Genomic DNA, 11,654 nt, shown 5'->3' on the forward strand with positions numbered 1-11,654 from the left:
CTCCAGCTCAGGAGCCCCTCTTTCCTACCTGTGGTCCCAGGCAGAGCTCACCTGAATCCCCACCAATCCCTCAGTGTGGGGAGCAGCACCCCCCCCACTGCCCTCTCACTGCCACCAGGCTGGCTCCCACCCACTGGGGGGCAAAGGCAGTGAGAAAAGGAGGCCCAGCAGGTCATACATGGTCGTGATGTTGGCAGGCCCGTGTGTCGGTGCTGAGTGGAGCACTCTGAGGTCTGGGTGCTGGGAAAGGACATCCTTGGGATTAAATCTTAACTCCTCGGACATTTCCTGAAGGGCCTGGGGTACCTTCCGAGTCCCTGGCCGTTGAGGCTGTCACCCGAGCAGCACACTCTGGATTCCATGGCAGTGAGATAAATGTCATAGTCTCCTTTTTGTCCAACATAAATGCCTGGGAGCGGAAAATAAATCTCTCACCTGACCGTTCTTTACATCCTTGACACCACTTCCCGGGGACCAAGGCACCATAGAAATCTGCTTACATCCCCTTTAGCTTTCACAAGGGCCCTGAAATGGACATGGTATTGGTGACAATGGACAAATGAGCAAACCTGGGTAAGAGAGATTAAGTGACTTGCCTGAAGCTGCACAGCCCAGTGGTGGCAGAGCTGGAGGAGTCAGAGTCTAGATTCTTGTGTGGCTTCTTGAGTGTGGTTGCCTCTGACCCCTGCTTCCTCCATGGAGCACACCCTGACTGCCCTCACCTCCCCCTCTGAGCGGCGTTCATTTCTTGAGGACAGGTGACACTTTATTGCCCCCACCTCCAACTCTTTGCCTAGCGTGGTGCTGAGCACGTGCAGGTGACTCTAAACCTAGGTTGAGTGATAATTACAGGAGGCCACTGGGACCCCCGGACATTTCTTCCTTTTTCTTGGGAAGGAGGTGAAATTGATACACTGTGATTATTTAGACAAATGTGCCCTCATTCAAAATTGCGCCATTCATGCTGCAACCTGAAGGAGTGAAGCCCCAGCAGCTGCCACCAATGGGCCCTGCCACACAGTGGCCCTGCCACAGCCTGCGACGCTCTTATGAAGTCCTTTTCGACTGGGTGGACTGCAGGCTTGCTCCCCACTGACTGCTGCTACTGGACAGAGGTGCTGTACGAATGTCCCCACTGAGCCCGCCTCGAGTGGGGAAGCAGGTTATGACCCGGGAGGACGCCAAGGCTGAAGACAGCAGATGGGGAGGGTGGCGAGGCCAGGTCCTCGAGTGTGCTGCTGACCTCGGGTCATGCCACACCTGAAGCCCAGCCACCAAACATCCACTCGTGGTGCAAGACATGTGGGCCTGTTAGAAGAGTCAAACCACCCCAGAAAAGAAGAGCAAGGTCGTTGGACTCACTCCTCATTTCAAAACTTACGGTAGGACTCCAGCAGTCAAGACAGTGTGGTACTGGCATGGGGACAGACAACTAGACCAGGGGGACAGACGACTAGACCAGACCTGAAGGACAAACAACGAGACCAGTGGGACAGCAAGACAGTCCAGAAACAAAATCCGCATGAGTGGATTTTGGCAAAGGTGAGGAGTCAATTCCATGGAGAAAGAACAGTTTTTTTTCAACACATGGTATGAGGACTAAATATCCTTAGGCAAAACAATGAAATTGGATTCCTACCTTATAAAATACACAAAAATTAACTAAAAATGGATCATAAACCTAAGTATTAGGGCAAAACTATAAACTTGTTACAAAAAAACTTAGGTATAAATCTTCACGACCCCGAATCAGGTAGGATTTTAGGTTCGATGCCTAAAGCGCATGCAACCAAATAAAAACCACGCTACATCAGATTTCATCAAAATCAACAGCTCTCTGCTTCAAAGGACACCATCAATGTGAGAAGACAATCCACAGAATGAGAGAAAATATTTTCAAATCATGTATTGTGTGAGGGACTTGTATCCAGAATAGACAAAGAATTCTTATAACTCAACCATAAAGACAAAGGATCCAATTAGAAACTGGGCAAGGGATCTGAATAGATATTTCTTCAAAGAAGATATACAAATAGCCAATAAACACTCTATGAAAAAATGCTCAACATTTAATCATCAGGAAAATGCAAATGAAAACCACCATGAGACAGCACCTCACACCCTTCAGAATGGCTAAATTCCAAAACACAGACAATACCAAGTGTTGGCAAGGAAGTGGGGAAATTAGAAGCCTCATATATTGACCATAAGCTTGTAAAATTATGTAGCCACTCTGGAAAACAGCGTGGCAGCTCCTCCGTATTATGTTAAATACAGAGTTACCTCATAACTCAAATTCCACCCCTAAGTATGTCCCCAAAACAATCGAAAAGCTGTGTCCATACAAAAATGTGTCCATGAGTGTTCATGGCAGCATTATTCATAATAGTCAGAAAGCGGAAACAACCCAAACGGCCGTCACCTGATGGACGGGTAAATACAACGTGGGCTGTCCAAAACGATGGGCTATTACTCAGTCACTTACAGGGGTGGAGTGTTGTTCATGCTGCCACACGGACGGAACTGGAAGACACTCTAGGAAGTGAAAGAGGCCAGGTGCAAAGTGTATTGGCGGGTGATGAAATGTCCAGGAATTAGATACTAAGGCTGGTTGTGCCATTCTGTACTGAAAACACTGAAGTGAGAAATGTGATGGTATCCAAATTATATCACAATAGAACTACTAAAAATTTAAAAGGTACGCTCTGTGGTCAGAGGATGCTGATCCGGTCACGTGCTCTCTGTCATGGCGGCATCAGCGTTACGAGCGATGGGGCTTCGGTCCCAGCGGGGGTGGCGGAGAGGGAAAGTTCCATGGACTGCAGTTTAAACTGAGTACCCTGCACACAGGCTTCCTCGGTCACTGAAGTGCCCCCTCCCAGCACGTGCATGTGTGAATGCGTGATGTCTTCTGTGTGCATTTTAGTGGGTGAGTTTGCAGGTGTGTCAGCATATGCTTTGTGTGTGTTGTTAGGTGTGCCGAGAGCACGTGGGAATGTCTTTAAGAGTGTGTACACTGTGTGTGTATGAGTGTGGGGTGCCAGGGTGGGGTTACGCATAAAGACCAGGCAGGACAGGAATTCCTTGACACCCACCTCTGACCCTGCACCTAATGGGTGCTCATCACAAGTTTGTTGAGAGACTTATAGAGACCCGGAGACCCATTGCACTGGTGCCCATGAGGCTGTGGAGGGAGGGGCTGATAAGGGCTAAACACAAGAGCACCAGGAGCCACGACTCAGGACAGGCTGAGGTTGGGGCCGGCCTGGGAGGTAGGGAGCCGTCATCTGAATTGGGTCCAACTTGGAGAAGAGGCCCATGCCCTTGGGTACGACGTGGGCAGAGGAACAGCAGAGCTGGGCCATGTTGTTGACGGCTGTGCGCACGTAGTTGAGCAGCTGGTTCTGCAGGAGGAGGAGGAAGAAAAGGAATGAGAGGAGGGTGAAGAGGAAGAAGAGGAGGAAGGGGAGGTGGAGGAAGAGGAGGATAGAGAGGCAGTGGCCCAAGCTCTCTCCCAGCACGCCCCAGCCCCTGGCCCCTGGCCCCAGCTCACTCAGGTCAGGAGTCCCGGAGCCAGGAGCACCTTCTCATCCTGGTCTGTGCTCCACTCCCAAAGGAGCTTTGATCAGCCCCTCTTCCCCCAGGGTCTGAGGTCCCTACCTGGGGCAGGGGCTGGGCAGGAGCATGGGGCAACCCAGTGCTCCTCACTCCGGGTGGCACCAGAGGGCTGGACTCCAGGCCTCCAGGAGGGCACTCATCCGCAGCAGCCTTGCTTCCCACCTTACAAAGACCAGAACGGGCTCTAGAAACTGGCCAGTCTGCTCCCTGTCTAAGCTCCGCGTCTGGATGTCAGCAGCCTACAGACCCCAACTCTTGCGGCTTCCAAATTAGGACCCCACAGGCCTGAGGAGGCCTTACACTTACACGTGCTGACCTGCCCAGGTGGAGCGTGCCCAGAGCAGCCCTGTGCCCGGGCCTCCCTCTGTGTCCTCCCAGCAGCCCCTGAGACTGGAGGACTAGGTGGGGCCTAGGGGTTGGGAGGGTAACTGGTTCACATTTCCAAGGCCAGGAAGAAATAGCTTGAGAGCTTGAGCTCAGAGATCCTGGCCCTTGGTTGTTAACTTCAACCATGGCTCATACATCTGAGCGTTCCTTCTCTCATCTGTGCAACAGGAATGATTTAGAATCAAGACCAATTAGGAGTGCCTATTTGGGGGTAGGCCTAAGCACTCCCTGGTCAAAGGGATACAAGAATTACTGAACATGGCGCACAAGAGCCACTCACCTAAATGTTATGATTTTATTATTAATCACAAGCAGGGTAGCAGGACCGAGTAAGCACCCAGCACATGCCAGGCCCTGGGACAGGGGGTCCAGCTCTGGTTCTTGGTAGAGTTGGGTCCATAACTATCTGTGGCCTCAGTCTTCCCGTCTTAAAGTAACACTCGTCCCATCTCAAAGAAGCCCTTTCAAAGCTAATAGTCACCGTGGACAGCAAGTTGGTAAGTGGGGAGGGGTGGTGTTGGGGGGTGAGGAGACAGCAGCCCCCAGCCCCCAGCCCCTGCCTTCACCCTTGGGCCAGCTCACTGGACTCACACTACAGCTGCCCGTGTCTTTCTGGTAGGTGACATCCTGTTCTGATTGCCATTGCTGCCGCCTGCGGTTATACCTCTTCTGCAGCTGTCACAGCTGGACCTTGAGGCTCTGTGGGGAGAACAGCCAGGTCACTTCGGTGCAGCAAGCCCGCCTAGGTCCCAAGAAGCACTGCCCAGGGTGGTCTGCATGATGATGGGGGTGGGAGGCAGAGAAAATTCTGGGAGGTCAGGGCCATTCAGGGCACAGGAGATGCGGCAGGGGGCACGTCCAGGCCAATGGGGTTGGAATCCCGACTCAGCCCCAGAGCGACTTGTCCCCCATGGTAACCAGGGACATGGTTTGTACCCTCCCAGCCTCAGGGGTCACTGGGAGGGCACCGGGGCCAAGACTGTGCCATCTGCAGGCCCCATGGGGTGTCTTCTGAAGACACAGGACAGACACAGTGTCCTCACTTCTCTGGGCCTTGGTTTCCTCTCCTTGAAAGTGGCAAGAACAGTTTGGCTGGATCTAAGGGGCAAAATGTAAGGGGGAGTCAAAAAAATCTCATCAATTAAATAATATTTTAATGCAGTGTTTTTTAAAAATCAAAGTTAATGCAAAAAATTTCTGTGATGAACAAAATAGTAAAATTTTAAATAAAGATGTGACTTAACCCTGCACTAATGCACTGCCCTTGTCTCAGCCCTTGGGGTAGGAGCACCTGCCTGGAGGAGGTGCCAGGGTGAGGCTGAAACCAGGCAAAGCATATCTAATGCTTACCCAGGGCCCCGCCCACAAAGGGGCTGGTTCTCCAAAAAAAAAAAAAAAATGTATAGAAGGATGTAGGTTTCAGTGCTGCCACCAGGGGGAAGAGGCTCACTGGAGATGTCATGCAATGGTGCTTGGCAAGAAGCAACCAACCTCTCCCTCTGGTGTCCCCTTCACCTCTGTCCCCAGGCCTCACCCACAGCACGCACATTTTTCATGCCATGCCTTTGACAGGGCAGTCTCTTCTGCCTACAACATCTATCCTTCTTGGTGAAAGTTCTATTTATTACAAGATTAACCAAAAAGGAAAGAGAGAGAGAGAGAGACACAGAGAGAGAGAGAGACAGAGAGAGAGAGAAACTTCTTGGGGGCACTTACTTTGAGACAGTTTGACTTCGCTATCTCTCAACAGCCTAGCAGCTAAGTTGCATTGCCTCCACTTGACAGGAAGAAACTGAGTCCCAGAGAGTGTGGGCTTGCCCAGAGTCATGCCTCTAGTGAGAGGCTGAGCTGGAATTTGAACCCCAGTCTGTCTGAATCCAGAACTCGTGGCTTTTCTACCACGAAGAACACCTTCTAAACATAAGCTGAGCCTCAGGGGAAACCCCCAGTCAGCCAGCAGAAAAGGAGAGAAAAGGTTAAGGAGCTAGTCTTTGGAGTGGTAGCCCTACCCGGAGCCGCCCAACAGCCCACCACTGGTCCAGGCCTTCTGGAGGGTGCCAGGGGGAAGGGGGTCCCTATCCCCCCATTTCTCTGGGCCAAGGGGAATGGGCCAGCTGCAGGCAGCTGTTACGGGGATAAGGGCTTTATGGCTCTCCTCTAAGGCCTCCAAGTTCTGGTGGACGGCCTGGTTCATCTTGGAGAAGGCCTCGAGGTGCTTCTGGATGCCCTGGCTGACTGTGAAGATCTTCCCATAGTGCTCTACCAGGGCCTCCACCAGGCCCTCCTTCTGGACCTCCTCCGGCTCCTCCCCATCACTGTAGCCTAAGGAGATAGCACCACATGGGATGGGCAGGCAGGAGAGCGGGGATCCCCACCTCTTCCCTGCAGTGACTGATGCTAATAAGGTAGATGGGACTTCTGCTGTTGCCCCAGAATTCCAGCCGGAGCCCCAGAGCGGAGGGATGCCAGACAACCCGTGCGGGGTGGACACTAGCACAGAAGGGCTGGTCCCGCAGCTGCCTCCCGCCTCTTCAAAAGACGCAACAACGTTTGAAAGGCTGCCTAGTGGGGTCTCAGATTCTGCATCCAGGCTGCCCAGGGAGGCAGGAGACTGCCTCTGAGAACAGTGCCGAGTGGGGGAGTCTCAAAGAAGGGGACAGGAACTGTTGCCACCCTGCGTGGTGCAGCCTCTAGCTCTGATAGTCACGCATTCTGGTTGGGTTGAACAGGGTCGAAGTGCTGAATCAGGAAGACCCCAAACCAGGAAGCTGCTAGAAGAAGCACTGGGGGCTGGATCTGCTTCAAGCCCCATGCTCAGCCTGGAGCTCTGCACCCCTCCTTGGCCTGGTGCTCAAGGTTCTTCGGTGCTGTTCCACCCTCCCGGCACAGCTCCCAGCAGCCCCTGCCAGGCTCCGGCGCTCCAGCACACTGGAGCTCACCACCCCCAAACCCACCCTGCAGGATTGCGACTCCAGCCTAAATTTGTGCTCTTCCCTCTGCCTGCGATGCCACTCTCCTTTGCAGAACTCCTTGGTGACCCCTGAGAAGCCGGCTCCTCTGTGAAGCCTTCCCTGACCTCCGGGGCTGAGTTCTTGGGGCTCCCGCGGCACCACAGTGCCTAGTGCAGCGGCTATAAAGCTGGACCAGAGCCTGAGACCCAGCCCGACCACCTCCTGGCCGGCAGGCCTTGGGCAACGTCCTTAACCTCCCTGAGCCCGGATACACAGTTCCCAGAAACTCATACGGCAGAGTAGAAAAGGTTTACTACAGAGCTTAGCACAGATTAAATATTCAGTGAATGGTTATTTTTATGATTATTGATGATGTTGAAATGATAATATGATAACAATAAAAATGGGTGTGTTCCCTTCCCTCCCTCAACAAGTTTCCAGCACGTGTAACAGTGGACTCTGGTATAAATCAGGATAATGCAATGCAAAATACATAAACACATTCAGGTGGCTGTGTAGTTTTAGTCGACAAGAGCAAAACACAAACCAAATCCAAAGACAAACGAAACACGAGGAATAACAGTGCACACTTACTGGGCGCTGCCTAAGTGCCAGGCTACACTGCATGTGTTTGAAGGGTGAGCTCGCCTAGCGCACCTTGCTGTTGCTGTTCCCGCTATTCAGCCACAGAAACCAAGTCCCTGAGAACCTGCTGCAGGCCACATGGCCGGCACTGGCAGGCCCGGGGTTGCCGGGGCAAGCTGGCTCAGCACCTGTGCCCTCCTAAACACGGTGGCATTGGTCTCCGTGGATCCCCATTCCGACTGGAGCTTGAGGCTCAGGAAGACCACACCCAGTGCCTTGGTCCAGAGTCCAGGAAGTGGCCACAGACAGGTTAGGCTTTCTGAGGAAGCTGCAGACATACCCTTGGGGATTTTCTCAAGGACCTTAATCAGATAGTCTTCAAAAAGCTTGTGCTTCTCGACCTCTCTCTTCAGTTTCCTCTGCCTGTGGAGACATTGGGGGCAAGGCGTGAGCCAGAACGGGAACGCGGCTGGGAAGCTTCCAGATTGGGACCCCCGACAAGGCCATCCTCTGTGGTCTCCTGCTGAGAACCGTGCTGGCAGGCCGGCGGCCGCTACCCACCATCAGTGGGCCTCTGGCTTCAGTCTCTCCATCCACAATTTACTACTGAGCAGACTGAGCCACAGAGGTAGGGGCCCCGGGAGAGTGAAGCCGGGTCGTTCTGGTACAGGGGTCTGCGGTGCCTCTCCTGGAGGCTGAGCAGGTGGTGGGTGGCCAGAGCCCCTACTGGCTGGAGACCTGGCAGGTGTTTCATTTCTCTGTGTCCCTCTGGAATGGGGGTAATGAGAAAGACTCCCTCCCAGGGCTCTGCCCGGGAAACCGAGCATACTGTGAGCACTCAGGCTGGGATCGGAGGTCCCAGCAGCCCCTGGCGGAGAGAAGGCTGTGTGCTGCTGCCCAGCCGCCTCTGACTCTCAGGGGACCCCCAAGGCTAGATGAGGCTCCAGTCGGAGCCACTCTGGGCCTAGTCCAGACCAGCAGTCAAGGGCAGCAGGTGGAGCAGGCCATCCCCGCCGGTGGGCGGAGCCAACACAGAGGTGTCTCTTGAGTGACAGCAGCGTGACCCAGGGCAAGCAGTTGTTCCTCTCAGGCCCCATTTTCTCACCCACACAGCCCTGTAAAAGGCAGGAAAAAATAGTCTTTTCCTACAAATACCTTGTGGGGTCCTGTGAGCCACAGGCCAAGCCTTACTGGGGCTGGGAGGCCCTTACGGAATCTGATGGAAGGATTGGACTGTTTTCCTTACAAATAGCTTAGACACATCCATTCGAATCTAATTCAAGCATCTGTGGGCAACCTGAAATCGAGGAGCCACCAAATGTGGGGGGTGTTGGGAGGACACAGGTCTCCTCTCAGACCCAGGTAACAACCTTACAGGTTGATTTTAGAGGGGCCGGGGTGACAGGGGCTCAGGGGTGGCTGCCACAGCCCTCCCGTGCCTTCGTGATGGGAGACGGTGCCTGAGGAGGGCTGATACTGGCCCAGGGTCTCAGGTCACAGGACAGGAGTAAGCCCTGCCCCCTCACCACAGCTGCCCCTCCCCATTTACTTTCAGGCACCACGTGCCTAGCATTTTGGCTCAGTCCCAGCCACTCAGCTCACTGCAGGTGGCGCTGGGATGGAGGGGTTGGGGCAGGGCGGGGGCACGGGCCTGGAAAAACTTGTACTTGGCCTGGAGCTGGCAGAGTTCCTGTAACAGCACCTGCAGGTATGTGTCCTTGTCACCAGCGTCACCCAGGCCAGTCCCCTGGCCTGTGTCCATGGTCACTGGCATTGCCCTCACCATCCCAGGCCTCTCTGGAGGATGAGGGCCATGTGGGCCAGGAAGGAAGAAGGTGAAGGGCAACGGTGACACTCGGGGCAGCAGCTTTGTCCTTCTGATGCTCCTGACAGTCCTTGGAAGCCAGATGACACTTCCCCTTCATAGAAAAGGAAACAGGCTCAGAGGTGATCCAGTGACCAGCTCAAGGACATGCAGCCAGACTAGACTTGGACTTGGGGTTCAGTGAATCCGAAGTCTGGGGACTTTGAGCTACATTCCAGCTAGGGAGAGGCCAGTCCCTAGCAGCATTATGGCCCTGCTGCCTATAAGTGGGAGCGTCCTATCGTCACCAAGCCCCAAGGGCACCAAGATGCCTGGGACTTCCAACAGATGTTGGTTTCCAATGGTATCCAGGATAGAGTCCCAGCATCAGAGGTGGGGGCTCATTCAGAAAGCTGCCCCCACGGGGAGAAGGCACCTTTGTTACCTATCCCCATGCCCTTCCCTCTACCCATTTATGCATTTAACCCACATCACAGAGCAAGCTAGACTTGGAATAGGCTCGTGGTCAAGCTGGGAAGGTGGCCTAGTGAACAGGCAGTTCTGACCCAGGCTTGCAAAGAGTTCCTGGACCACTTGCCCAAGTCTGGCTCCCAGTTATGACCCATAGGAAGTCTCCCTAAGGGTGTCACCCACTGGCCATCTCCTGGGCCAGCCCCAGCCCATTGGAGGAGCAAGGAGAGAAGGGGAGGGGCCACATGCTCAGCTCTTCCAGCCCCCGGGCATCAGAGCATCAGATGTTACCTACCTGATCACAGGGAGGACGAAGGGGCTCGGCGGACTCACTCACAACTCCAGGAGCAGAGCCACCACGGGCCATGACATCACAATGTCCTCGTGACATGTCTGCTGCAGGATCCGCCTGTGGGGTGAGGGCCAGGGTCTCCATGGCTCTGTGCCACTCCCCCGACTCCTGCCTCCTGGGTTCAGCTCCTAAGGAGAAGGGGTGGAGAAGCGTTGGTGACTTTAGAGGAAATTGGGCTATTTTTGTCCTTTCTCTCAAGCTTGGTCACAGGTAGACAAGGTGGGGTCATTCTTGATGCCCCACTCTGTGGGCTGCCCAAAGTCACTGGCCTTGCTGGTACTTGTCCTTTTACCTCCTTCTACCTGATTTTGGGTGGCTGCAGCTGGGGCATTTCCCAGCCTCGGCACTCAGCAACCCACAAAGGCTCAGCCCTGCCCACGGCTCAAGACTGTGCCTGGCCTAGGGGCAGGGGAGCAGGAAAGCAAAGGAGCCTTTGGGACCTAAGCCTGGGCCCCAGCCGTGCCTTATGGGGCTGGGGCTTGGGAGGCACAGGGGCTGGGGCAAGGGCAAGGTGAGAGGGGTCCGGCTCATCAGGATTCTGGGATGGGACTGCTTCTCCATCTGACACTCCCCACGTGGCAGGGGGCAGTGGATTCAGTCCCCGCTGGCCCAGGAGGCCCCGAGTGGGCCCTAGGGAGCCATCTCTGTCTAACCCCACCTGGTTCTGGAGCCTGGTTCTGGCCTTGGGATCAGCCAGGGCGGGGAATGTAGGTGCAGAGGAGAGAGGCCCAGGGCCCAGGGCTGCCCAGGAGGTCAGAGCCAGCCTGGGGGTAGGGATGAGGGCTGGAGTTGACCATGTCCGAGGTGGTTCTTGAGGATAAGAATGAGTAAAGGAGGCGGGAAGAGCATTCCTGGCAGAGGAATGGCAGGGACGAAGGTTCAGAGGCACCAAGAGGCACACGTGGCCTGTGAGAAGTGTGTGTAGGCAGGTCTCTAGAAAGAGAAGGTGAAGGGTAGAGCAGGTGTGGTTCGGGACCAGCTGGAGAAGCTGTCAGCAGGAGGCGGGGCCTACAGGCCAGGCTGTCTGGTGGCCTGCAACAGAAACCCACCAGGTTTCTCTGGGCCAAGAAGGCACCCTGGAAGGCTGGGAGAGAGGGCATGGAATGAGAAGCTAAAGACCCAGACTTCCAGAGGACAGGGCCCAGGGCACCCCTGCAGAGTCAGACAGCAGGAATTCAAGGGATACCCTGCAAATGAACTCTCCTCAGCAGCCTTCCATCAGGGTCTCTATCCTCAAGAATGGAGGCCCTTGGAGAGGTCACCCAGTTGGCTGAGCCTGGGTCACGTGCCCACCCCTTAGTTTGAAAGACAGTCTCACCAGAGGAGGCTGTCACATCATCTTGGGAGCTGGAGGGTTCCCAGAGCAAATCCCCTGCTGTTGTCTGGAGAAGGAGAAAGAGAAATGGAGGCTGAGCTCACCACAGAGGGGCTCAGATCGGCGCGGCCAAGGAGTGCAGGCTTTGCTCCGAAGGCAGCAGCAGCAGCA

The 11,654-nt window shown here is 54.7% G+C and overlaps 1 protein-coding gene across 1 annotated transcript; it reads right to left on the reverse strand.

Moving 5' to 3' along the window:
- Positions 1–238: 238 nt before the first annotated feature.
- CCDC197 (coiled-coil domain containing 197) lies at positions 239–9,475 on the reverse strand. Its single transcript, XM_037031319.1, is given in 8 exon segments — positions 239–364; positions 367–409; positions 3,216–3,404; positions 3,661–3,842; positions 4,602–4,704; positions 6,137–6,327; positions 7,882–7,964; positions 9,209–9,475. Coding segments are annotated over 8 exon segments (1,005 nt in total). The 5' UTR covers positions 9,328–9,475; the 3' UTR covers positions 239–269.
- Between the last annotated feature and the right edge of the window lie 2,179 nt (positions 9,476–11,654).

Source organism: Sturnira hondurensis, unplaced genomic scaffold, assembly GCF_014824575.4.
Source record: "Sturnira hondurensis isolate 20B ecotype Veracruz unplaced genomic scaffold, ASM1482457v3 Scaffold0021143, whole genome shotgun sequence".
NCBI lineage: Eukaryota > Metazoa > Chordata > Mammalia > Chiroptera > Phyllostomidae > Sturnira > Sturnira hondurensis.